At 38.3% G+C, this 27261-nt stretch overlaps 1 protein-coding gene and 1 pseudogene across 2 annotated transcripts in view; both read left to right on the forward strand.

The window, feature by feature from the left end:
* The window catches only part of FCHO2 (FCH and mu domain containing endocytic adaptor 2), a 193935-nt gene that overhangs the window by 41925 nt on the left and 124749 nt on the right, over positions 1 to 27261 (forward strand). For both annotated transcript variants that reach the window (XM_071208560.1, XM_058310078.2), the window contains exons 3-5: positions 5734 to 5808; positions 11790 to 11931; positions 12023 to 12175. In XM_071208560.1, coding sequence (XP_071064661.1) covers positions 5734 to 5808; positions 11790 to 11931; positions 12023 to 12175 — 370 coding nt within the window. The remainder of the gene's footprint in view (positions 1 to 5733; positions 5809 to 11789; positions 11932 to 12022; positions 12176 to 27261) is intronic.
* LOC111761098 (U6 spliceosomal RNA) lies at positions 20172 to 20285 on the forward strand (annotated as a pseudogene).

Here is a 27261-nt window from a genome sequence, read left to right on the forward strand (position 1 = left end):
TTTCTTTCCCCTTCCCCCCTCTCAGTTGTCTACTCTCTGTGTCCATTCACTGTGTGTTCTTCTGTGTCCGCTTCTATTCTTGTCAGCAGCCCAGGCATCTGTCTCTTTTTGTTGTGGCATCTTGCCGTATCAGCTCTCCATATGTGTGGTGCCACTCTTGGGCAGGCTGAACTTTCTTTCGCAATGGGCGGCTCTCCTTACAGGGTGCACTCCTTGCGCATGGGGCTCCCCTACGCGGGGGACACCCCTGCGTGGCACGGCACTCCTTGCCACATCAGCACTGCGCATGGGCCAGCTCCACACGGGTCAAGGAGGCCCAGGGTTTGAACTGCGGACCTCCCATGTGGTAGATGGATGCCCTAACCACTGGGCCAAGTCCGCCGCCTCAGTTGACTTTTATATACCTAAACAAGCATTTTCAGCCACATCCCCTGTTTATAAACTAGCTGTTACTCACTATATGTTACTATCCCCTCTATACATTTCCACACTTTTACAGTAAATCTAATTAAAACTTCTACATATATTAAACATCAGTAGTCTGTCTTCAGTCCTCCTCTTATCTCTTTTAAGAATCCACCACCTACCACCAGGTCTTGAAGATATTTTCCTACAATTTCTTCTAGATGTTTTATGGTTCTTGCTCTCATTTTTAGGTTTTTCATCCATTTTGAGTTACTTTTTGGATAAGGTGTAAGATAGGGGTTCTCTTTGCTTCTTTTGGCTATGGATATCCAATTCTTTTAGTACCATTTGTTGAGTGCACTGTTCTGCCCAAGCTGTGTGGGTTTGACAGGCTAGTCAAAAATCACTTGACCAGGGAAACGGACTTTGGCCCAGTGGTTAGGGCGTCCGTCTACCACATGGGAGGTCCGCGGTTCAAACCCCGGGCCTCCTTGACGCGTGTGGAGCTGGCCATGCGCAGCGCTGATGCGCGCAAGGAGTGCCGTGCCACGCAAGGGAGTGCCGTGCCACGCAAGGGTGTCCCCCGCGTGGGGGAGCCCCACGCACAAGGAGTGCGCCCGTGAGGAAAGCCGCCCAGCGCGAAAGAAAGAGCAGCCTGCCCAGGAATGGCACTGCCCACACTTCCCGTGCCGCTGATGACAACAGAAGCGGACAAAGAAACAAGACGCAGCAAATAGACACCAAGAACAGACAACCAGGGGAGGGGGAGAAATTAAATAAATAAATAAATCTTAATATATTAAAAAAAAAAAAAAAATCACTTGACCATACATGTGAGGGTCTGTTTCTGAAAACCATCAGTTTAGTTCCATTGGTCTAAGTGTCTGTCTTTATGCCAGTACCATGCTGTTTTTGACACTATAGCTAGGTAATATGATTGAAAGTCTGGAGATGAGAGTTCACTCTTCCTTTTTAAGATATTTCTGGCTACTCAGGACCCCTTACCCTTCCAAACAAATTTGATGATTGTGTTTTCAATTTTTTTTTTAATGGTAGTGGAATTTTTATTGGGATTGCATTGAATCTGTATATTAATTTGAGTAGAATTGACATCTTAATGATATTTAGTCTTCCAGTCCATGAGTATGGAATGTTCTTCCAGTTATTTAGGCTTTTTTTATTTCTTTTAACATTGGGTTGCAGTTTTCTGAATACAAGTGCTTTGTATTGTTGGGTAAGTTTATTCCTGACTATTTGAGTTTTATCTGTCATATTTTATTTTCACCACTCTTTTGACACTTTTAGTTACTTTTATTGATAGAATCTTCGTTTCTAGACTCTCTTCCAAGCTTCTCTCTCCTGTCTTTTCTTTTCAGGCTCTAGCACACTCTTTAGTATTTCCTGAAAATCTGGTCTCTTCCTTAGAAATTCTCTCAATTTCTGTTTATCTGTAAATATTCTAATCTTGCCCTCATTTTTGAAAGACAGTCTTGCTGGATATAAGATTCTTGGCTGGAAGTATCTTGTAGTATCTTAAGCATATCAGACCACTGTCTTCTTGCCTCTATGGTTTCTGGTGAGAAATCAGCACTTAATCTTATTGGGTATCCCTTACATATTATATGTTGCTTTTCTTTTGCTGTACTTAGAATTCTCTCTTTGTCTTTGGTATTTGACATTCGATGAGTATGTGTCTTGGAGTTGGTCTATTCGGATTTTTTCAGATGGGAGTATGTTGTGCTTCTTGGACATGGATATCTGTGTCCTTCAATGGGGTTGAGAAATTCTTCAATTATTTCTTCATTATTTCTTCAAATATTCCTTCTCCCCCTTTTCCCTTCTCTTCTCCTTCTGGGACACCCATGACACATATATTTGCACTCCTTTTGCTGTCATGTAGTTCCCTGAGACCTTGTTCAATTTTTTCCATTCTTCTCTTCAATTGTTCTTTTGTATGTTCACTTTCAGAGGCCTTTTCTTCAAGCTCACCAATCCTTCTTCTGCCTCCTCAAATCTGCTATTATATGATTCCAGTGTTTTTTAAAATTTCATTTATTACACCTTTCATTCCCATAAGATCTGCTATTTTTCTCTGTATGCTTTCAAATTCTTTGTGCTCATGCAGTGTCTTCTTAATATTCTTAATCTCTTCAGTTTTCTCATTGAATTTATTAAGGAAATTTGTTTGATTAGTTGTCTCGACTCCTTTTTGTCATCTGGAAGCTTATTTTGTTCCTTTAACTGAGCCATACCTCCTGTTCCTTGATGTGGCTTATAATTTTTTGTTGGTGTCTTGGCATCTGGCATACTAGAGTTTTTATTCTGGGTGCGGTTTTTCTCTTTAGTTTAGGGCTTCCTGCCCTTTTTCCCTTGCTGGTTGTGCAGTAGGAGCCGAGGTTGTAATTGGTGCTATAAGCTATGGAGGAGAGTCAAGCTGCCCTTATTGCCACAGGAACCAGTGAAGCTTCTCCAAACTTTCTCCTTTGCCAGGGGTAGGGACAGAGTCATAGCTGTGTGGAATAATCTCAGGTTGTGAGGACCTAGATTGTAGTTGCCCAGAGAGACAAATGAAACTTCATGCCCTTTTCTCCCTTGCCTGGGATGAGGATGGAGCTGCAGCTGTGGGCAGCAGTCTATGCATTGTGAGTCTAAGATGACCACAGTTGCTCCGGTAGACTTCTGATTTTCAGTCTGTGCCAGCCAAAGGTACCTGCAATTACCTGGATAGGCTGGTACAGGGCCTGCCATTTTCGTCCCTGCCAGAGGTGGGCTGAAGCCTAGTCTAGGGCTGTAGGCCGATCTGGGTGAAAGATCCTACTGTTGCTGTGATTTTTGGTCCTGGCTCCCACTCACGCTTGGGGCGGAGTCAAAATGCTGGCCAACAGCCTCTTTCAGACTTGGGCAGATTCACATCCCAGCTTTTCCCAGGGTTATATGTTAGCTAGCAGAGTCTACCAATCAGTAGCCGAAATCAGCAGCCAACTGTCTCCTCCTCTCCTGTTTTTGGGAAATGGAGCTTCCAATTCTAGCCACAGAACAGCTCCTGGGGCGACTCCTGCCACGAGAGTGGGATAATCACTGGCCTCTGCAACTTGGCCGGTAATTTCCTGGAGAGACTGGTACAGGTCCCTGCAGCTTCCTCCCTGCTGGAGGTGGAGGGCTAGAGCTGCAATCTGATCTGGATGGAAAGAAGCCGGTCCCTGTTATTTTGAGTCTGTCCTGCTTCCCCTTGTGCCAGGCGTGGTGTTAAAATGGCAGCTACCAGCCTCTTTCTGACTTGGACAGGCTCAAACTGTAGCTGTTCTCAGGACTATACTTTAGCTCGTGGAATTTACTAATCAGTAACTGAAGTTGGTGCCCAACCGTCTCTTCCTCACCTGTTTTTGGGAAGTGGAGCTTTCAATTCTAGCCACGGAACAGCTCCTGAGGTGACTTGTGCCTCCAGTGGAGGATGGGCTCTGTTCTCCCAGTGTGGAGTGCTCTACTTAGAAATCTTCTCTGCAGATGGGTAGTCTCCTCCTTTCAAACCTTCGGGGATGTTGCAGGATGCTCTTCTGGCCTCCTGGAGCCCCCAAACAGGAGCTTCAGCTAGCTCCAGATAGCTCTGGATGTTTATTAACTACCCTGTAGCAGGAGCTGACTTTAGGAGCACCTTATTTTGCCGCCTTCTTGCTGGTTGTCCCTGTCAATACTTTCTCTTTGTTAGAGTTGGATTCTATGGAGATGGGATTGGGAAATAGTTGGAAGAAGAGCTTAGTTTGGATATTCTGAGTTTGAGATGATTAAGATATCCGAATATAGTCTTACTTGAGGCAGTTAGAAATATTGACAGAACATTCAGTTCAAGGAAAGTGTTAGAGACCTAGATTTGGACACTAGAAGCAAAAAGTTGTTAGCTGAACCTCTGAAAGTAAATGGAAGAACAGTGGTAGTTGTAGAGTGTCCCATTGTTAAGATTAGCACAGATCGATAAGGGTCACGATAAGTGTGGGAAAGAACAGTGTAGAACTTAAGTTTTAGAGTATTAAGAATGCCAAAATTCATATTAAGAAAATATTTTTAGGACCAACCAAAAAAAACCACACACAAAAAAAGAATGCCAAGACAGCCTTAGTATTTTGTGTTTGTAGATTATGTATTTATAGGATGATTTGTTTTTTTTTTCATTCCATGTTTCATAGCTTTTTTTTTTTTTTAACTTTATAGGAGGCTCCGATAAGCAAACCCCGGGCCTCCCATGTGGGAGGGAGGTGCCCACTCACTTGAGCCACCTCTACTCCTTAAAGCTTTTTTTTGAATCTTTTAAAAATCTAAACTCCCATGTGCTAAATAGTAGTTATATAAAATACAGTTTTGGAATGTGAGAAACTAATTGGTTAGTATTTTATAGCCAACACAAAATAAATTAAGCTCTGAAATTCAAGATGTCAGACTGGTTAATGATTCATATTTAGTTTTGTGCAAATAACTATCACTTTCTTGTTCTATTAAATGTGTATAATAATGACATCAGAGTGTTGAAGAATAATAAATTGTTAAGTACACCAAGACAATATTAAATTCAAACGAGTTATCAAAGTGAATCAGTTTAAAGAGAATTTTAGCAGCATTATTGCACTTCCTTTTCAAGTAACTATTGGTTTTAAAGAAAAAAAGAGTAATTATTTTAAGTTTTCAGGTGGTATAAACTAAATTCTATATCAGACGATTTAAAGTAGATGTGCAAAAGGGAATTTAAAGATCAAACAAATTCATGACCACATGCCTATTTATTTTTACTATAAAATTTAAGATATTGTTTAGCTTTTTTTTTTTTTTAAGATTTTTATTTTTTATTTATTTCTCTCCCCTTCCCCCCCACCCTGGTTGTCTGCTCTCTGTGTCCATATGCTGTGTGTTCTTCTGTGACTGCTTATATCCTGATCAGCGGCACCGGGAATCTGTGTTTCTTTTTGTTGCGTCATCTTGTTTTGTCATCTCTCCGTGTCTGCGGCGCCATTCTTGGGCAGGCTGCGCTTTCTTTTTTGCTGGGCAGCTCTCCTTATGGGGCTCATTTCTTGCGCATGGGGCTCCCCTATGCGGGGGACACCCCTGCGTGGCAGGGCACTCCTTGTGCGCATCAGCACTGCACATGGGCCAGCTCCACATGGGTCAGGGAGGCCTGGGGTTTGAACTGCAGACCTCTCATGTGGTAGGCAGATGCCCTATCTATTGGGCCAAATCCGCTTCCCCCATTTTGCTTTTACAGTTGTAGTCGTAGTCTGGTAACTTTGTTATGTTTTTGGCTTGTTTAACAAAGAGGTGTTATAATGCATTTTGATTTAACAGAGCTACAATAGAAGAGGCATATTCCCGGTCGATGACAAAACTAGCAAAATCCGCAAGCAATTATTCACAACTTGGGTGAGTTAATTTCTTCCTCTTTTTCAGTATTCATAATAGCAAAGTTCTTGATAATATTAGGTTCCTGTTGAGGATCTGATAATTCATAAATTTAGCAATATATACTTATTTAAAATGTATCTATCTATATAAATATGCTTTTGATGTTTTGAGTGAATAGAAAATAAGATTGAACTTGCTGAATCAGTTCATGCAGGTGAAGTAAATGAAATTTATTTTTTTCTCTTTATTAAACTGTTTAGTCATTCAAAAGTGTTACTTTGAGATTACAAATATTATGTGTTAAATACATGCAAAGTATTTGAGTTTTCTATAAGTTCATTTACATTTCATTGTAATTTAACAGTGATCTATAAAAACTCACTTAAAATAGTAGTTTATTAAAGTAATTAAAACTTATTTAAAACATCTTATGATTTTACAGGCTCATTAAATTTCCCCCCAAAAATTCATGTTGATGAAATTTGTTCTTTGAAAGCTGAAAACTTATGTATTTATAAAAGTGTGTTTAAAATGAGATCTGTATATATAAAAGCCAAGACCATAAAGCTCCTAGAAGATATTGTAGGGAAGCATCAATGAGATCTTGTAGTAGGAAATGATTTCATAAACTTTACACCCAAATCATGAGCAATGAAAGGAAAAATAGATAAATGGGACCTTCTCAAAATTAAAAACTTTTGCATTTCAAAGGATTTTGTCAAGAAAGTAAAAAGACAGCCTACTCAATTGGAGAAAATATTTGGTATCCATCTTTTCTATAGGGGCCTAATATCCAGCATATAAAAAGAAATCCTACATCTCAAAAAGACAACCCAATTTAAAAAATGGCTAAGATATTCGAATAGATACTTCTTCAAAGAAGAAATACAAATGACTGAAAAGCACATGAAAATGTGCTCAACATCACTACCTATTAGGGAAATGCAAATCAAAACTACAGTGAGATATCGTCTTACACCTATTAGACTGTGGCTATTAAAAAAAACAGGACTTCAAGTGTTGGAGAGGATGTGAAGGAAAGGGAACACTTATCCACTGCTGATGGGAATGTAGAATGGTGCGGCCACTGTGGAGAACAGTTTGGCGGTTCCTTAGGAAGCTAACTATAGAACTGCCGTAAAATCCAGTAATCCCACTTCTGGGTATATATCAGAAGAATTGAAAGCAGGGACACAAACAAATATGCACACCAAAGTTCATAGTGGTATTATTCACTATTGCCAAAAGTTGGAAGCAACCCAAATGTCCATCAACAGATGAATGGATGAGCAAACTATGGTATATACATACAATGGAATATTACTTACCTGTAAGAAAAAATGCAGTATTAACACACAGGATAACATGGATGTATCTCGAAGACCTTATGTTGAGTGAAGTAAGCCAGGTACTAAAAGACAAATATTACATGACCTCACTGATATGACTTAAGGCAAATTGAGCAGACTTACAGAGCTAGAGTGTGAAAGATAGGTTTATAGGAGACAGAAAGCAAGTAGAGGGTGACAAGCCGAGGTCCATATCAGTAAAATCTATGATAAGGTTTCAGGATATGGATTGGCAGTGAATGGACATGAGAGTGGTACAGTGATGTGATTGGGTTTGGCAGTGCTGGTCTGTGAGAGGGAGTAGGGTGGGGGGATTGGGTTGGACTAACCATGCAACTGGGGGGAGGGTTGGAAGAAGGAGCATGTTAAGTCTGGGAATTTGCAGTTCTGTGGTTAAAACTACAATGTTGGGAATGCTATATGACAAATATGGCAGGGGAGGGTTACTGGTTTATGGTATCAGTGGGTGTAGTCCCACACAATAAACAAGAAAATATTAAACTCCCATCCTGGGGAGTCCTTCTTTGTTTTCAATTAGAGGGACAAGAATCCTTTGAGAACATAGGCAGGGCCTAATAAAAGAAAACACACTGATGTCAAGCCCTCAATATTATTGCAAGTAACTAGGAATCTTAGGCTTCAAAAATTGAAACTTAATGGTTACCTTAATTTCCAAGGGGAGAGGGAGGAAAGAATAGAATAGATTGAATATGGAGCATTTTTAGGGCATTAGAATTGTTCTGCATGACCTTGCAGTAACGGATATAGGCCATTTTAAATTTTGTCGAAACCTATAAAAGTTTACGGTTCAAAATATAAGCCATAATGTAAACCAATGACCATGGTTAGTAGCAGTGCTTCAATATTTGTACATCATGTACAATCCACATGTAAAATGTTGTTATTAATGGAGAGTGGCAAAGGGGGAGGGTGTTGGGTATATGGGAATCACCTATATTTTCTATGTGACTTTTCTGTAACCTAAAGCTTCTTTGAAGATAAATGAAAAAATACACTGGGGGAATATGTGAAAGAAACTGTCACTGTATATACAAGACAACAGATCTTACAGTGATGAAAGACATGTCTGAAAAATTTTTGTATTTCAAAAAATTTTTATTTCTTTTATATTTCATTATTTTTAAAACTATTATATTTCATTTTCTTAGTAATTTTATTTGGTTATTTTATTGGCATCATTTTTGGTGAGGTTTTGGACCACAGAAGGGTCACATATGTGGCAGCAGAGGATCCCTGGTGTGGAATGTTGGTGATGGGGGGAAGGTGTGTGGAGGCACCTAGGGTATGCCTCCAAGGCATATGAATATATTTAAGTGTTCATGGAGCATTGTCTCAATGGGTGGAGGCTCACACAATAACTGAAAGAATATTGAATTCCCATCCTGGGGAGTGTCCTGCTTCATTCTCTAATAAAATGGCAAAAATCCCCTATGTACACGGACAATGCCTAGTGAAGGAAGGCACACCATTACTCCAGGCCCTTGATATTTATGATTGTATTTATGAAACTTTTCTTATGAAATTGAACCTTAGCCGGGTATTATATATTACCTAAGAGTTACCTCCTGAAAGCCTCCTCGTTGCTGAAATATGGCTTCTCTCTAAGCCAAACTCAGCATATAAATGCACTACTTTCCCCCCAATGTAGGACATGACTCCCTGGAGTAAGCGTCCCTGGCACTGAGGGATTATTACAAAGTGCCAACTAACAATGCATCCAGAAAAAGATCTTGACCAAAAGGGGGAAATATGAAATACAGATGAGTTTTTGTTGCTAAGAGGTTTCAAAGTGAGTTGGGAGGTCATTCCAGAGGTTAACGCTTATGCATATTTCAGCAAGATCTCATTGACTGCCACAGTAAATGGTCCCCCAAACAGTGGAGCTGCTGAGGGCTCTAGAGACATCCAGACACTATAAGCCAGGCAAGGCTCAGAAATTTGGCACCCTGTCATTGGGCTTTACTTTGGAAGTTATGCTCTCCAGTGTAACAGAGTTAGACTCAGTTATAGTTTCCCTACACATGACCCTTCTGTCTCTTTTATTTGAACCTATAATTAGCATTATAGTTGTTAAATATATGTCCCAGAGACTTCACTCTTTGGTCTGTTCATGTGCCATTTGAGCCCTGAGTATCAGCAGAATTGCAACACCTACCCTCCAGTTCATTGGACTCACCTAGGACAACTGACAAGGAGATGATGATGGACAGGGCCCATCCCAAGGAACAGAAAGTATCTGCAACTGCAAGCAAGAGAGTTCCCTCCATCTGCCCCATGGGATCTAAGCCACCTCTCAATTAGAAACAGAGTGGGCATCACCATCCCTAAATCCTCAAGATTGGGGAATGCACAATGGACTAAGTTGACTTATTATTATTCTCTTATAGATGTATTATTATTCTAGCAATGGAAGAACTTTTATCATTGATACAAAGGCAGTGGCTGGGAAGCAGATGTGGCTCAAGTGATTGGGCTCCTGTCCAACATATAGGAGGTCCAGTGTTTGATTCCTGGGGCCTTCTGGTGAAGGCAAGCTGGCCTGTGCAGCAAGCTGGCCCAAGCGGAGATCTGGTGCAGCAAGATGACACAACAAAAAGAGACACATAGGAGAGACAATAGGAGAGACAATAAGAGACGCAGTAGACCAGGGAGCTGAGGAGGTGCAAGAGATTGAGCACTTCTCTCCCATTCTGGAAGGTTCCAGGATTGGTTCCTGGTGCCGCCTAAAGAGAAGACAAGCAGACACAGAAGAACACACAGTGAATGGACACAAAGAGCAGACAGTGAACACACAAACAACGAGGTGGGGAGAAATAAATCTTTAAAAATAAAAAATAAAAGCAGTGACTACCAGGGGTTCTGAGAGGGAAACGGAAGAATAGATATAACAAGGGGGCATTTTTGGGACAATGAAATTTCCTGCATGACATTGCAATGATGGATACAGGACATTATGTATTTTGTTGTAACCTGCAAAATTTTGCAGGACAGAGTATACACTATAATGTAAACTATAGTCCATGATTAGTAGCAGTGCTTCAATATGTGTTCATCAGTTTTAATAAATGTACCACATGAATGAAAGATGTTGTTAATGTGGGAAAGTGTGGGAGGGGTAGGGGGTAGGACATGTGGAATCCCCTGTATTTTTAATGTAACATTTATGTAATCTAAAGTTCCTTTAAAAAATAAAAGGAAATTTTTAAAAAAGTAAACCAGAACAAAAAATTAAATAAAATAAATGAGATCTGCTCATAGCCATAATAACAATGGAAAGAATAATTGTAGAATCTGAACCATAACAAATCTGAAAGGAATAATTGTAGTATGATTTAATTTTCTAAAAATTGGTAAAAAACTGTGTAGATTGAACTTTCGAAATTCCTTTAAGAACCCTATATTTAAAGAAATCTTATTGAACCCTTTGTAGTGTAAAGAATCCTCTGGTAAAGTAAGGGAACGCTCCCATCTTATCTCTTTACGAAGCCCAGGTTTACTTGAAAGTGAAGTACGTGTGTTTTGATGCGATAGTGGATATTTTTCGTGTATCTTATTTTCTCCTGAAATTTGCCATCCAAGTACTTGCCAGATTTAATGCTGATTAGATTTTTAAAACGTGAAACCAGAACAGTCCTATTCTAAGAATTTTAATTACCCTCTTTGAACTTCTTTATTGCATAAAATGTATTGCCAGCTGGCTTTCCTGCTGGGTAGTTAATGTCATAATTGGCATAGACGATGTATTTGAGTACATAATTTCTTTCTCTGACCTCTTGTCTAGTGATCATTGCTATTATTTGTTTTTTATTAGGAATTTTATTATAGAGACCACTTTAAAGCAAGTATGGTTAAAATATCTAAGAAATACCTGAGCAAAGCATGGGGTAAAATTATACTTAGCTGATTGTCTGCTGACTAAATTATAACCATTGGCATGTGGGGTTCTGTGCAAGATCGGATAATGTAGTAATCCTTGGATATACTTGAGTCTGCTGAAATTTTTAAAATCCTCAGTCTTTAGAAAAAGGGTAGGGAATTATGTCTTGTATACCATAACCTTTAGTATGTTTGTATCATTGAAATACACAAATAGATAAAATTATGATGCCCAATCAAAGGTTTCAAGTAATTTGCTCTAAAATATTTCTTATATAATAGTGATGAAGAAATTTTAAAAATCACAAATTTGACTTTTGCATGTTTAAATTCGAAATAAATTTTAATGAAGTAGTTTAACAGCATTAAGTAGTCTAAAATTGGAGTTTTATAATAGAGTTAATTTTTAAAAGTCAGTGATAGAAATGCTGCTTATAAAAATCTGAATAACCAAATTAACAAGAAAATAATACAGTTTGGTTAAATAAAAGGGAGCATGGCCAGACCTATGATAAATATTCAACCCGTTCTATGTACTTGAAGTCCCCAGATATTTTAAATAATTAATCAGGAATCAGGAAATCAGTGTCAATCTGTCAGTCATTCCATTCTTGATTGATGTTAACTTTGTCTTATGCCTAATTAAAACTGCCAGGTATAGCATTATTGTTTCCTTCAGTTCCATCTTGGAGCCTTAAATTTTTTTTCTCCTTTTAGTAAATTATTCACATGTGTTGTTTTTTTTCCCTCTAGAACATTTGCACCAATGTGGGATGTATTCAAAACATCTACAGAGAAATTAGCAAATTGTCACTTGGATCTTGTTAGAAAATTACAAGAATTAATTAAGGAAGTTCAGAAGTATGGAGAAGAACAAGTAAAATCTCATAAAAAGGTATCACTTTTTTCTTGCTAAAGAATTGATTGATCAGATATTGAGTGCTTTATAATTCGGTCATTTTGATGAATCATTTTATACCAAACAGACTAAAGAAGAAGTTGCAGGAACTCTGGAGGCTGTTCAAACCATTCAGAGCATAACTCAGGCCCTTCAGAAATCGAAGGAAAATTACAATGCCAAGTGTGTAGAACAGGAACGTTTGAAAAAGGAAGGAGCTACACAAAGAGAAATAGAAAAGGTAATCATAATAAAAATGGCATTTCTGGCGTGTTGAAGCACTTTCACATATCAGACTTTTCAAAATCTCAAAAATGATCTCATTTTAAAGAGAACACTGATGTCAGAGTGTTTGTGGTTTACTTACGTAACAGTAGGTTTGTAAAGTATGTTGCTATGGTAAATAGGTTAGCGAACATAAAGGAATGATATGTTAATGACATTTGTAGGACATTTTTAAAGTAAGGTAATTGATGAGGATACTACTTGGTAAAAGGTTTTACAATGAGGTGAACTTTTTTTTGAGGTAAGACTTTGGCATGTTTGGAAAGCTATAGATTTGAAGGTAAGCTTTAAATGTATGTTGTGGGTGATTTATCGCTGATGTTGAGCAACATTTTTGTAGTGTTATGGCAAACCTTTTCCCCTACTTACATTTTTTTTTAAAATTTATTTCTCTTTCCTCCCCCCCGCCCCAGTTGTCTGCTCTCTCTGTCCATTTGCTGTGTGTTCTTCTGTGACTGCTTATATCCTTATCAGCGGCACCGGAATCTGTATTTCTTGTTGTTGTGTCATCTTGCTGCGTCAGCTCCATGTATGTGGCACCATTCTTGGGCAGGCTGCACTTTCTTCCGTGCTGGGCGGCTCTCCTTACGGGGTGCACTCTGTGTGTGTGGGGCTCCCCCACGCGGGGGACACCCCTGCATGGCAGGGCACCCCTTGTGCACATATGCAATGTGCATGGGCTCCACATGGGTCCACATGGGTCAAGGAGGCCTGGGGTTTGAACCACGGACTTCCCTGTGGTAGGTGGATGACCTATCCATTGGGCCAAGTCCACTTCTCCCTACTTACATTTTGATTAAAAGTAGTGTTCCTTCCCCTCCTTCAAAACAGTTTAACCACACGCTTGTTTGATATGGTATATCTCATATGCAGTGATAATTTTGAAAGCTTTCTTTTTGAAATATTTGAGTTATCCTGTAAAAAGAAAACTAAATTATACCTATATTTTATTTTATTTTATTTTTTTTAAGATTTATTTATTCCCCCCCCTGCTCCCCTCCCCCATTGTCTGCTCTCTGTGTCCACTTGCTGTGCGTTCTTCTGTGTCTGCTTGCACCCTCGGTGGTACCGGGAAACTGTGTCTGTTTTTTAATTGTGTTATCTTGCTGCGTCAGCTCTCCATGTGTGCAGTGCCACTCCTGGGAGGGCTGCACTTTTTTCACGTGGGGCAGCTCTCCTTTGAGGGCGCACTCCTTGCGCGTGGGATATCCCCATGTGGGTGGTGCACCTATGCGCTCAGCAGCTCTGTGCGTGGGCCAGCTCACCACATGGGTCAGGAGGCCCTGGGTGTCAAACCCTGGACCCTCCCATATTGTAGGCAGACACTCTATCAGGAGAGCCACGTCCGCTTCCCGTGTACCTATATTTTAAATTTAAAGTGTACATACAGGGGCAAAAACTAGAAGAGAATGTGGAAAAATCAAAATAGTTGATGGGGTAATATATTTTCTCTTATGTTTGTGCAGTGAATAAAAATTATGGAGGTGGTGGTGACGATGAGGCATAACAATTTGAAAACACCCTGTTCCAGACACCACAGTTAGAAATAAAAAGGAATAACAAAACAAAATAATAGGGTCCAAAAAAGAATATTATCTCTGTGGGGATGAAATTCAGTGACAATAATCACATTCGTAATATTGTGCTACCATTACCACCATTAAAAACTTTTTCATCACCCCAAACAGAAATTCTACCCGTTAGACAATAATTCTTCATTTCTCCACCCATCCTCCCACTCCTGCCCCTGGTATCCTGAATCCCCTTTCTGTCTTTATGAGTTTGTGTAGCTATTGCTTTTATTATTATTATTATTATTATTATCATCATCATGATTGTCATTATTATTATTTATTAGAGAAGTTGTAGATTTACTGAATAATCAAGCATAAAATACAGGATTCCCGTATACCACCCTATAATTAACACCTTACGTTGGTGTGGAACATTTGTTACAATTGATAAAAGCACATTTTTATAATTGTACTATTAAATATTAATAATAGTCTGGGCTTCAACTCTTTGTCTAGTGTACTTCCATGTATTTAAAAATTTTTTAAATTGTTACCATACATAAAATCTAGCATTTCTCTTTTTAACTATATTCAGATATGTAATTCAGTGCTGTTAATTACACTCAAAATGTGCTATCATCACCACCATCCAGCTATTGCTTTTAAAGCATGATTTTCTCACTTAAGAACAAGTGTTTCAACTTCTCTTTTAATAATGACTTTACAAAAGTGGTCAAGTTTGTTATTACACCAGAATGTTCAGTTTTTATAATTCTACCCTAAAAATTCACAGAAATTACTAAGAATTTATGCTATTTAGAAAGTTGTTTTGACAACATTTTAATATTGCTGTATAATTACTTCCTACGACAGATATTTCTTGCTTTCAGAAATGTAGATGATCCTAGTACAATTACATTCTATTTATATGATACCCTTGGTTTTCTTTAAATCTTTTTTGTCCTTATTTAAACATCTTGTGAAAGGAAAAATTATAGGAAAAATCTATGCCTTCATTAATAAGTGCTTTTTTTGTCAATTTTCCAAAATGCTTCTTAAAGTTGGTATGCAATTTGCTTAAAATTCTAGATTATTATTTTTGCCTTTCAAAAATGAGGGCTGGTATGAAAAATACAAGTTAGAACATAGGGTAAATTTTTTTCTTCTTCCATAGTTTCAAATAAGAGAAATGAAATTTTACTGTTTCCTGGTATCAGAAAGTATTTTTCAAAAACTTATCTGTTCACAGTTGATTTATAACAACCCTTAGCCTTTGAGATGAAGACAGTAATTTTGTGGTCAGAAATAGTGAATAAATAAGTTGATGCTTCTTTAAAAAAATAAAAAAAAAAAAAATATTTAAAAAAATAAGTTGATGTTGTGTTGAACAAATGGCCACACCAAGATTTACAGTTAGAATATTTTAGGACAAAAAAAGCAAGTTATGAAAATGCTGGCTTAAAATTTTTATATTGCTATTTCTGCCCTTCTTTACTTGCTAAAGATGTGACATAGCAAAACTAGTTAGAGAATACTCTAGATGCTCTTTAGTATAGGAAAAAGAAATGATGCTTCAGGAGCTTCCTTCTATCTCGTAAAGCCCTATAATTTTAAGTGTGAAGAATAATGCAAAATACTTTGTTTACATTCCAAATATGTCATAGGTCTTTTATAGGGAGTAAACTGCCTTCAGGCAGCCATCCTTTATTTCTTCTTGATTATAAATTCCTTTTGGATGAGAAACCATTGTTGTATTGTCTACAACACAGCATGTATGTTTGCTTGGAAAATAGTCATTATAGCAAAATATTATTAGAATTTTTTCTGTTTGTATATATAGTAAAAACTAATTCAGACTTCCAGGAAGATGGTGGACTAGAAAGACAGAGGACTCTCTTCTCCTCCTGAAAAATAGCTAGAAGACAGGCTGAACTGCCTAGAAAAAGATCATCTAGGGTTTAGGATACCAGGCAAAGTCTGGACACCACCCAGAGGAGTGAGGGACAAAGGAGGGAAATCGTGACTACAGAACTATGAGTTGAAATGAGCAGCCAGTGCTGCTGGCATCATCTTCCACACTAAAGACACTTTAGAATTCTCAGACCTCTAGGCCTGCGACTACAGACAAAGGGGGTTCCAGGGATCTACAACCCAGGAAGGGGGAGAGAGAGGGACACAGCCTAAGGCTGACCCACCTTCTGACCCACAAATGTTGTCTGCTGTGTCCTTGGAAGGAGACCTTCCAAGCTGAGTGGGGCTGCACCCTTGTTTGCATTGGGAGCAGGCCAGTGGCTAAAGATATACCACCTTCCCAATCTTCTCTACTAATGGGGACTCACTATTGAGGACTTAAAGAAGAGTGGAAATACTTCCTATCCTGGAAAAGGGAGGGTGCTGCCAGAAAAGACTAGAGAACTGTTTCAGATAAAGTTGAAATACAAGGCTCTTCACCTCCAGGCAAAAAACTCTATCACACTGATTCTGTCTGTGTTGCAACAAATACGCACTGATCAGGCATTGAACTGAAAGCTGCCAAAAGGGCCATCTGCTGTCAGACAAAGGAAGCGCACTAAAGAAAATTAAAAATAAGTAGGAGAGGCTTTTTATGGCCTCTATAGTCTCCCACCCCAAGGCCCTAGTAGTGAGTCTACAACTAGTTACTGGGTCCAGTGCCCAGTTTTGAGCAACTAGCAGGGACAATCCTAACAATCCAGGTTGAGCCAAGAATCAAAGAGCATTGTTAATACACATATCCTTCTGCCACTAAATCCCCACAAAAGAGAAAGAGATTGAGTATCTGAGTAAACTACATTCTAATCAGATGCCTAGACATAAGCAAAAAATTACAAGCCATACTAAGAAAAGAGAAGATATGGCCAAAGAAAAGGAATATATCAAAGCCCCCAGAAAGAGACACAAGATTTGAGAGAACTAATCAGCGAGATGCGTACAAAATTCCAAAATCAAATTAATGAATTTAAAGGCAATATGGTTAAAGTAAAAACTGACATCAAGAAGACATTGAGCAAGTGCAAAGAAGAATTAAAAATCCTGAACAGAAAAGTAACAGAGCTCATGGGAATGAAAAACAGAATAGGTGAGATGAAAAACCTATTAGAGGCATGCAACAGCAGACTTGAAATGATAGAAGAAAGAATAAGTAATATAGAAGACAGAATGCTTGAAAATGAAGAGAGAAAAGAAGGAAAAAATTGAGCAGGGGCTCAGAGAGTTGAATGACAACATGAAATGCAACAACATACGTGTCATGAGAGTTCCAGAAGGAGAAGGGAAAAGGGGCAGAAAAAGTATTTTGAAGAAATGATGGCTGAAAATTTCCCAACTCTCATGAAAGAAATAAACTTACACGTCTAAGAAACACAGCATAATCCAATAAGAATAAATCCAAATAGAGCTACTCCAAGGCATATACTACTCAGAATGTCAATTGTCAAAGATAAAGAGAAAATTCTCAGAGCAGTAAGGGAGAAGCAAACCATCACATACAAGGGTTGCCCAGTAAGACTTAGCATGGATTTCTCTTCAGAAATAATGGAGGTGAGAAGACAGTGGTACAATACAATTAGGATACTAAAAGAGAAGAACTGCCTGCTGAAAATTCTTTATCCAGCAAAAATATGAAGGTTAGTATAAAATGTTCACAAACAAAAAGAAACTAAAAGTGTTTGCAAAAAAGAGCCTACCTTTGTAGGAAATATTAAAGGAACCTGAAATAAAAAGACAGGAGAGGACCTATTTGCAGAAAACTACAAAACAACACTAAGAGACATTTTAAAAAACCTAAACAAATGGAAAGACATTCCATGTTCATGGATTGGAAGACTGAATATTGTGAAGATGTCAGTCCTTCCCAACTGATATCGATTCAATGCAATACCAATAAAAATTTGAACTGCCTACTTTACAGAAATAGAAAATGCAATGATCAAATTCATTTGGAAGGTAAAATGCACTCAGATAGCCAGAAAGCATTCTAAAAAAAGAAGAGCTACACGGGAGGAATTTCACTGCTTTAGCTTGAAACATATTACAAAGTTACAGTGGTCAATACAGCATAGTACTGACATAAAAGTAGACACGTTGATCAGTGGAATAGAATTGAAAATCTAGAAATAAAGCCTCACCTGTATAATCAACACAATGGTGTTTGTTTATTTTTTTAAGGAGGCATCAGCGATTGAACCTGGGCCCTCATACACGGGAAGCAGGCACTCACCCGACTGAGCTACACCCACTCCCATATAGTCAACAAGTTTTTGACAAACCTACTAAGTTAATGTTAACCGGTGAAAACATTCTCTTCAACAAATTGTGCTGGGAGAACTGGATATCTATAACCAAAAGAATGAAAGAGTACCCCTTTCTCACTCTGTATACCAATAAACTCAAAATGGATCAAAGACCTAAATATAAAAGCCAGGACCATAAGACTACTAGAAGAAAATGTAGGGAAATATCTTCAAAACCTTGTAGTAGATGGTCATTTCTTGGACCTTACACCCAAAGCACACACACCAAAAGAAAAAATAGATAAATGGGTCCTCCTCAAAATTAAGCACTTTTGCACCTCACATGACTTTGTCAAAAGGGTGAAAAGGCAGCCAAATCAATGGGGAAAATATCTGGAAATCATGTATATGCTAAGGGTTTAATACCCAAGATTTATAAAGAGATATTACAACTCAACAATAAAAAGACAAATGACCCAATTAAAAAAAAAATGGGCAAAAGACTTGAATAGACATTTGTCCAAAGAAAAAATACAAATGGCAAAAAAAAAAAACAACCCACATGAAAAAATGCTCAATGTCACTAATGATTAGGGAGGTGCAAATCAAAACTACAATGAGATATCATTACACACCTATCAGAATGGCCATTTATAAAAGACAGAGAACTGCAAGTGTTGGAGAGGATGTGGAGAGATAGGAACACTTTTTCACTGTTGGTTGGAACGCAGAATGTTATAGTCATTGTGGAGGGCTGTTTAGTATTTCCTAAAGAAGTTGAATATAGAGTTGCCACATGACCCTGCAATACCACTGCTGGGTATATACCCAGAATAACTGAGAGCAGTGACACGAACACAGCTGCACAGTGATGGTCTAGCAGCATTATTCACAGTCGCCAAAAGATGGAAACAACCCAGGTGTCCATCAGTGGATGAATGAATAAACAAACTGGTATATTCACAGTTGCAAGAAGAAATGAAGTCATAAAGCATATGACAACGTGGATGAACCTGGAGGACATTATGTTGTGCGAAGCCATACACAAAAGACAGTATATGATTGCGTTACTATGAACCAAATCTATTTTGTAACATACTGTATGACTGAAAAAAAATTATGTATATTCAGTACATTAAAAAAACTAATTCACAGGTTTCCTTATTTTAAATAAAGGGTACAAAATAAATACTTTACTTTTAAAAATGGCTTATTCAGGTATTTTTTCTGATTTCTTGTATTATGAAGTGATAATTCACATATAATTATAAATAATGTCTTAATTCCTACCATACACCTGTCACTGTGCTTGTTGATATGGAGGTTATTACAGAAAAAAATGTGGTATCACTTTCTGTCTCTTAAGAAGTTTCCTTCTTGTTGAGGAGCCAAGAAATGGTGAAGAGTGGAAAGATTAGAGAAAGGGTTGAGTAATATTTTGAGAAGGGGCCATATCTCATTTTTGTACAGAGCCTGTAAAAAGTATAGGAAAGGGTTGTGAAATAAATTACTTTAAAAAGTATGGACAGTGTCTTAGAGTTATATTTCTTTGGGTATTTTCCATCTTTATGAGTCTCTTTGCAAATAGCAGATATCTCTAGGAGTGATCACACCTTATGTCTTTATCATTAGCTGACAGAAATTATTGGTGGGAAAGAAAGAAAAAGATAAATGTAGGATGAGGAACAAACAAAGGAGAAGGCTCTACCAGTGGAAGTACATAATTTTGTTGGGCTTTGTATTAAAATCACTCCATGGACTGTAGGTTGCTAATCATTCTTATATAGACTGAAAATTTAGGTATTTGGAAGATGAAACTAAAACCTCTAGGCATAAAAGATCTAAAAGGAATGCCAGATAATCATGCTTTTGAATTGTGTCTAAAATACATTTTAGCCAACTTGTTTACAGTATTTGGCTCTGTGAAAGTACTTTGTATACTCTAAATATCCATATCTTCTAATTACATGTTTGAACAGGGGTATGATGTTAGAGGAGGTATAGTAGTACTATATATAATATAAAATAATGTCAAATGACCTGACAGTGGGAAAAGAGTTTTTTTAAAAATCCATATGGAGGCAACTAGAAAATTATTATGGATTTTGCCATTTACTCAGGGACCCTAGTACAATTTAATAACTCTTCGATGTACCTTAGTATAACATAAAAAATATAATGATGTGCTGCTCTCTTCAGCAGCACATATACTAAAATTGAAACAATACAGTGAACTTTAGCATGGGCCCCTGGGCCCCTGTGCAAGGATGACATGCAAATTTGTTTAGTATTCCATATTTTTACTTGGTTCTTTTAGCTTTTCTCAAGATTGCTTTATTCATTAAATATATAAGATTGGAAAAAAAAATAAAAAATACATAATGATGTATGTTCTTGATGATGTTACATATTAGAAACCATAATAGTAGCAGGTAAACTTATTTTGTAGACTTACTCTATGTCAGAACCTGTTTTATTTATTTTTTTATTGTCTTTTTCTTAAAAGATACATAGATCAAAAAAATGTTACATTAAAAAATATAAGAGGTTCCCATATACCCCTACACTCCTCCCCCATCAACAACCTCTTTCATCATTGTGGCACATCCATTGCATTTAATGAATACATTTTGGAGCACTACTGCACTGCATGGATTATTGTTTACATTGTAGTTTACACTCTCCCCCACTACCTTCAGTGGATTATGGCAGGATATATAATGTCCAGCATCTGTCCCTTCAGTATCATTTCAGATAACACCAAGTTCCAAAAATGCCCCCAAATCACATCTCTTCTTCCCTCTCCCTGCCTTCAACAACTACCATGGCCACTGTCTCCACATCAGTGATCAGTTTCTTCCATTGCTGGAATCACAATAGTTCTTTAGTAGAATACCAGTAAGTCCACTCTAATCCATATTTTTTTCCTCCATCCTGTGAACCCTGAGATGGTGATGTCCATTCCACCTTTAAATCGAGATGGGGCTTAGGTACCACACATGGCTAATGGATTTGATGCCCCTGCTTGCAGTTGTACACACTCTCGGTTCCCTGGTGTGGTGTTTGATTATCTTTACCTGCCTGTTAGCTAACCTGGGTAAGTCCCAACAAACGGTAGAGTAGGAGTTGCAACTCTGCTAAGGCTCAGGGCCCAACTGCCACATGGAAAGTCCAGAGATTCAAGTCTCCTGAGTATACACCAGCCCCAGCGCCAACCACAGATTCAATAAAAGTGACAGAAGAGACGTGTAGAAAGGTCACATCTGAGTCCACCTCCACATCACACTCAGGAGCACAAATTCAAAGTTGGACCCAGTGACAAGGCACTGAACTCCAGAGCCATCTGCCATGACCGTAGAACCTGTGTGACTCCATAGCCCTCAGGAGCATTACTACCTGGGGTTTTATCTACTTTGGCTTTCTCTGGGATCCTGCTGAGACGTGCGAAGCACGACCCCTCTGATGACCTCATGACTGATTTTGAAGTCTCTTAGCCGTGGGAACTCATTTGTCTTAACCATTTCCCAAGGTCTTTTTCTAGTGGCATCACCAGCTGCTGATTGGTAGTAATCCCTTGGCGCCAGAGAGGCTCATCCCCGGGAGTCATGTCCCATGCTGAGGGGAAGGCAATGCATTTACATGCTGAGTTTGGCTTAGAGAGTAGCCACATTTGAGCAACATGGAGGCTCTCAGGATGTAACTCTTAGGCACTTTGCAACTCTAGGCCTAGTTGAAATTGCAAGCACATAGGCTCGTAAGCATAGTCATCAGTATTAAGGGCTCATTATTGGACCGTCCTTCTTCACTGGTCTTTGCCCTTGCACTTGGGGGATTGTTGCTGTTCCATTGGGGAATGTGACAGAGCTTCCCTCCCTAGGAACTCCGTACTTCCTGAGTTGTCATTTGTAACAGTAACGACTATGAAAATACTCAACGAATGTCCAAACATTTTTATATACCCTATATACATGCCCTGGAGAACTCCCTCCCAACCATGTGTTCCTCATCAATAACACCCCACACCAGTGTCCCTCCCCTGCCACAGTTGAACCCATCTGTGGCCCAAAACTTCTTAAAAAATGAAACTTAATATATTGCCAAATTAAAATAGTAGGAAAATGAAATAGTAGTGATAGGTTTAAAGATTAGAAATAGAATACATACTAACTTAGAACAACTAAAATAAAGTAAAAAATAAATTGGCATATTAAAAAATGAAAAATATCATAAAACTTTGTTTTTGACATTTTGCCTTTCATCATTGTAATAAGTGTTGCCGTGGATGATGAGTGACAAGGCAGTTTCTTTCATTCCTTTCTCAGTGTCTACATCCTTTTTTTTTTTTTTTTTTAATTTTGTCTTCAAAAAAGTTTTAGATCATAGTAAAGTCACATATACAATATAGGGGACTCTCCTATATTGCATAAACCCTTTTTCCCATTCCCCAGCAATCATCTCTTTACATGTTCATGTTATATTTGCTGCAGCTGATGTACAGATATTGAAATATAGCTACCAAACATGGTTCCATTTTGGTTTATATTATGGTTTATATTTTAGACCGTACCCTTTTCTAAATTTTTAGTTACATTGTGGTTTACAGTATGTTTTACATTTTAGGCTATACACTTTTATAAATTTTTGGTGAAATTTAACACGTCCTGTGTCCATCATTGCATGATCTTGTGGAATACTTTCGTTGCCCCCCAGTTACGCCTGCTTTCATCTATTCTATTTCTCTCTCCCCCTCCCCTCAGGGTCCACAGTGACAACCAAGCTTGACTGCTTGAAGGACCAGATTCACAGATACTTTCAACAATGCTGAGGGTTTCACACACTAGACTGTACTCCCCCATTGGGAGCCACCAATTCTCTCAAGAGACACCCTTCCCTATGTTTGAGAACATCAGGCCTCTCCAGGGTGGGCATACAACTTCCCCTAATTGTATGGATCTCCACCAAATGATACCACACACTATGGCAAGATGAGTACTCACACACTCCCTAGAAACCTTTCCCTATGCCAGATGCCCCCCTTCAGCACCTTAAACAAGTAACCCTTCCTTATTATATTTTCTATAGTTTTCTCAACATTATACTTTTACCACTACCCAACAATCTCCCATGTTCATCTGCTCCCCCTAACCCTCCCCTCAATTCCTTGGGCCATCTGACCCATCCTTCCAACCCTAACCCCCCTCAAAACCTCACCAATAGTATCCCTGTGCCCCCGTCTTACCCCTTCCCTGTACAACTACTTACCTCCACTTTACCATAGATTTCACATGTAGGCATCAGCTGAAAACCTTCCTCTCCCCCCAGTTCCCTATAAGCCTATCATCCAGTCTCTAGCTCTCTGAGACAGCTGAGTTTGCTTATTTCAAATAGAGAGGTCATTGTCCTTCAATGCCTGTCTTGCTTCACTCAACATAAGGTCCTCAAGATTCATCCATGTTATCCCATGTGTTAGTACTGTATTCCTTCTTATAGCTGAGTAGTATTCCATTGTATGTATATACCACATTTTGTTTATCCATTCATCTGTTGATGGGCATTTGGGTTGATTCCAACTTTTGGCAATATGAATAATGCCGCTATCAACATTGGTGTACATATATAGGTTTGTGTCCTTGTTTTTAGGTCTTCTGGGATATACCGTGCAGTGGAATTGCTGGGTCATATGACAAATCTATAGCTAGTTGTTTGAGGAACCACCAAACTGTCCTCCAGAATGGCTGGATCCTTCTGCATTCCCACAAGCAGTGGATGAAGGTTTCCATTCCTCCACATCCTCTCCAACACTTGTAGTCTTCTGGTTTTTTTAATAGCCACCAGTCTAATGGGGGTAAGATGGTATCTCATTGTAGTTTCGATTTGCATTTCTCTAATAGCTAGTGATTTTGAGGCTCTTTTTATGTGCTTTTTAGCCATTTGTATTTCTTCTTTGGAGAAGCATCTGTTCAAATATCTTGCCATTTTTTAAATGGGTTGTTTGTCTTTTTATATTTGAGATGTAGGATTTCTTTATATATGCAGGATATTAGTCTCCTATCAGATATATGGTTACGAAATATTTTCTCCCATTGGGTAGACTGTCTTTTCACTTTCTTGACAAATTCCTTTGAGGTGCAAAAGGCTTTAATTCTGAGGAGGTCCTGTTTATCTATTTGTTTTTTTGCTGCTCATGCTTTGGGTATGAAGTTCATGAAGCCATTTCCTATTACAAGGTCCTGTAGATGCTTCCCTACGTTGTTTTCCAAGGTCTTTATGGTCTTGGCTCTTATATTTAGGTCTTTGATCCATCTTGAGTTGATTTTGTATATGAGATGGTAATCCTCTTTCATTGTTTTGCATATGGATATCCATTTCTCCAAGCACTCTTTGTTGAAGAGGCTATTCTCTCTCAGTTGAGTGTGCTTGGTGGCCTTGTTGAATATCAGATGACTGTGTATGCAAGGATGTTTATCAGAACTCTGAATTCTGTTCCATTGGTCAGTATATCTGTCTTTGTGCCAATACCATGCCGTTTGACCACTGTAGCTTTGTAGTATGTTGTTGGGGTTTTTTTTAAGATTTTTAAAAAAATTTCTCTCCCCTCCTTCCCCCCCCGCCCCAGTTGTCTGCTCTCTGTGTCCATTCACTGTGTGTTCTTCTGTGACTGTTTCTATCCTTATCAGCGGCACCGGGAATCTGTGTTTCTTTTTGTTGTGTCATCTTGTTGTGTCAACTCTCCGTGTGTGCGGCGCCATTCTTGGGCAGGCTGCACTTTCTTTCATGCTGGGCGGCTCTCCTTAATGGGGCACACTCTTTGTGTGTGGGGCTCCCCTACGCGGGGGACATCCCTGCATGGCATGGCACTCCTTGTGCACATCAGTGCTGCGCATGGACCAGCTCCACACAGGTCAAGGAGGCCCGGGGTTTGAACTGCGGACCTCCCATGTGGTAGGCGGATGCCCTATCCCTTGTGCCAAGTTTGCTTCCTTTGTAGTATGTTTTAAAGTCAGATAGTGTAATTCCTCCAATTTCATTTTTTGTTTTTCAATATGTCTTGCTCTATTTGGGGCCTCTTTCCTTTCCAAATGAATTTCATAATTAGTTTTTCTTGGTCAGTGAAAAATGCTGTGTTGATTTCTATTGGGATTGCATTAAATCCATAAATCAGTTTGGGTAGGACAGACATTTTAATGATATTTAGTCTTCCTTTCCATAAACAGGGAATATTCTTCCATTTATTTAAGTCTTCTTTGATTTCCTTGAATAGTGTTGTGTAGTTTTCTGTGTATAAGTCTTTTACAGCTTTAGTTAAATTTATTCTAGGTATTTGATTTTTTAATTTAATATTGTAAGTGGTATTTGTTTCTTGATTTCTCCTTAGATTGCGCATTATTGGTGTACAGAAATGCTACTGATTTTTGCACATTGTTTTTATAACCTGCAACTTTACTGAACTCATTTATAAGTTCTAGAAGCTTTGTTGTAGATTTCTCAGGGCTTTCTAGGTATAGGATCATGAATTCTGCAAATAGTGAAAATTTTACTTCTTCCTTTCCAGCTTGGATGCCTTTTTATATTTGGTTCTTGCCTCAGTGCTCAAGCAAGTACTTCTAACACAATGTTAAATAGGATGTGTGATCACGGGCATCGTTGTCTTTTTCCTGGTCTTAGAGGGAAAGATTTTAGGATTGTACCATCGAAAATGATGTTAGCTGTGGGTTTTTCATATATACCCTTTATCATGTTCAGAAAGTTTCCTCTATTCCTATCTTTTGCAATGTTTTTATTGAGAAAGGGTACTGTATTTTGTCAAACTTTTTTTGTGTGTCTGTAGATATGATCATGTGATATTTTCCCTTCGATTTGTTTATGTGGTGTTTTACATTTATTGCTTTTCTTATGTTGAACCATCCTTGCATACCAAGGATGAAACCCACTTGGTCATGGTATGTAAATTGTTTAATATGTTGTTGAATACTATGAGCAAGTATTTTGTTGAGGATTTTCACATCTAGGTTCATTAGAGAGATTGGTCTGCAATTTTCCTTTCTTGTAGTGTCTTTGGCTTTGGTTTTTGGGTAATGTTGGCATCATAGAATGAGTTAGGCAGTGTTCCTTCTATTTTGATTTTTTTAAAGCAAGATTGGTATTAGTTCTTTCTAGAATGTTTGGTGGAATTCACCTGTGAAGCCATCTGGCCCAGGACTCTTCTTAGTTGGGAGGTTCTTAATGACTGATTCTATTCCTTACTTGTGATTAGTTTATTGACATCATCAATTTCTTCTTTCGTTAATGTAGGTTGTTTATGTGTTTCTCGGAATTTGTCCATTTCATCTAAGTTGTCCTTCTTGTTGGCATGTAGTTTTTCAAAGTATTCTCTTATGATAGTCTTTATTTCTGTGGGGTCAGTGGTGATATCACCTTTCTCATTTCTTATTTTGTGTATTTGCATCTTCTCTCCCTCTCTCTTTTTTTTTCTTTTTGTCTAGGTAAGGGTTTGTCAATTTTATTGATCTTCTCACAGAACCAGCTCTTTGTTTTGCTTATTTTTTTGAGTGCTTTCTTATTTTCTGTTTCATTTAGTTCTGCTCTGACCTTTGTTCTTTCTTTTCTTCTTCTTCTTTTGGGGTTAGTTTGCTGTTTTTTTTTTTTTTTTTTTTTTAACTAATTCCTCCAAGTGTGCAGTTAGGTCTTCGATTTCAGCTCTTCTTGTTTGATATATGAATTTATGGCTATGAATTTCCCTCTCAGTGCAGCTTTTGCTGCATCCTGTAAGTTTTGATATGTTGTGTTGTCATTTTCTTTAATTTCAAGGTAGTTATTGATCTCTTTTGAGATTTCCTCCCTCACCCACTGTTTGTCTAAGAGTGTGTTGCTTAACTTCCATATATTGGTGCCTAATCTGTGTCTCTGACCCTTGCAGATTTCTAGCTTCATTCCACTATGGTCAGAGAAATTATTTTGTATGATTTCAGTCTTTCTGAATTCATTGAGACGTTCTCTGTGGCCTAGCATGTGGTCTATCTTGGAGAGTGATCCTTGTGCACTTCAGGAAAATGTATATCCTGCTGTACTTGGTTGTAGTGTTCTGTGTATGTCTGTTAGGTCCAGTTCTTCTAATATATTGTTCAGAGTCTTTGTTTCTTTATTGATTCTCTGTTGAGATGTTCTGTCCATTGGTGATAGTGGTGTATTAAAGTCCCCCAGTATAATTGTAGCAGCATCTGTTCATTCATTTAATTTTTCCACTGTTTGCCTCATGTATTTGGAGGCACCCTGGTTAG

This window comes from Dasypus novemcinctus, chromosome 2 (assembly GCF_030445035.2).
Source record: "Dasypus novemcinctus isolate mDasNov1 chromosome 2, mDasNov1.1.hap2, whole genome shotgun sequence".
NCBI lineage: Eukaryota > Metazoa > Chordata > Mammalia > Cingulata > Dasypodidae > Dasypus > Dasypus novemcinctus.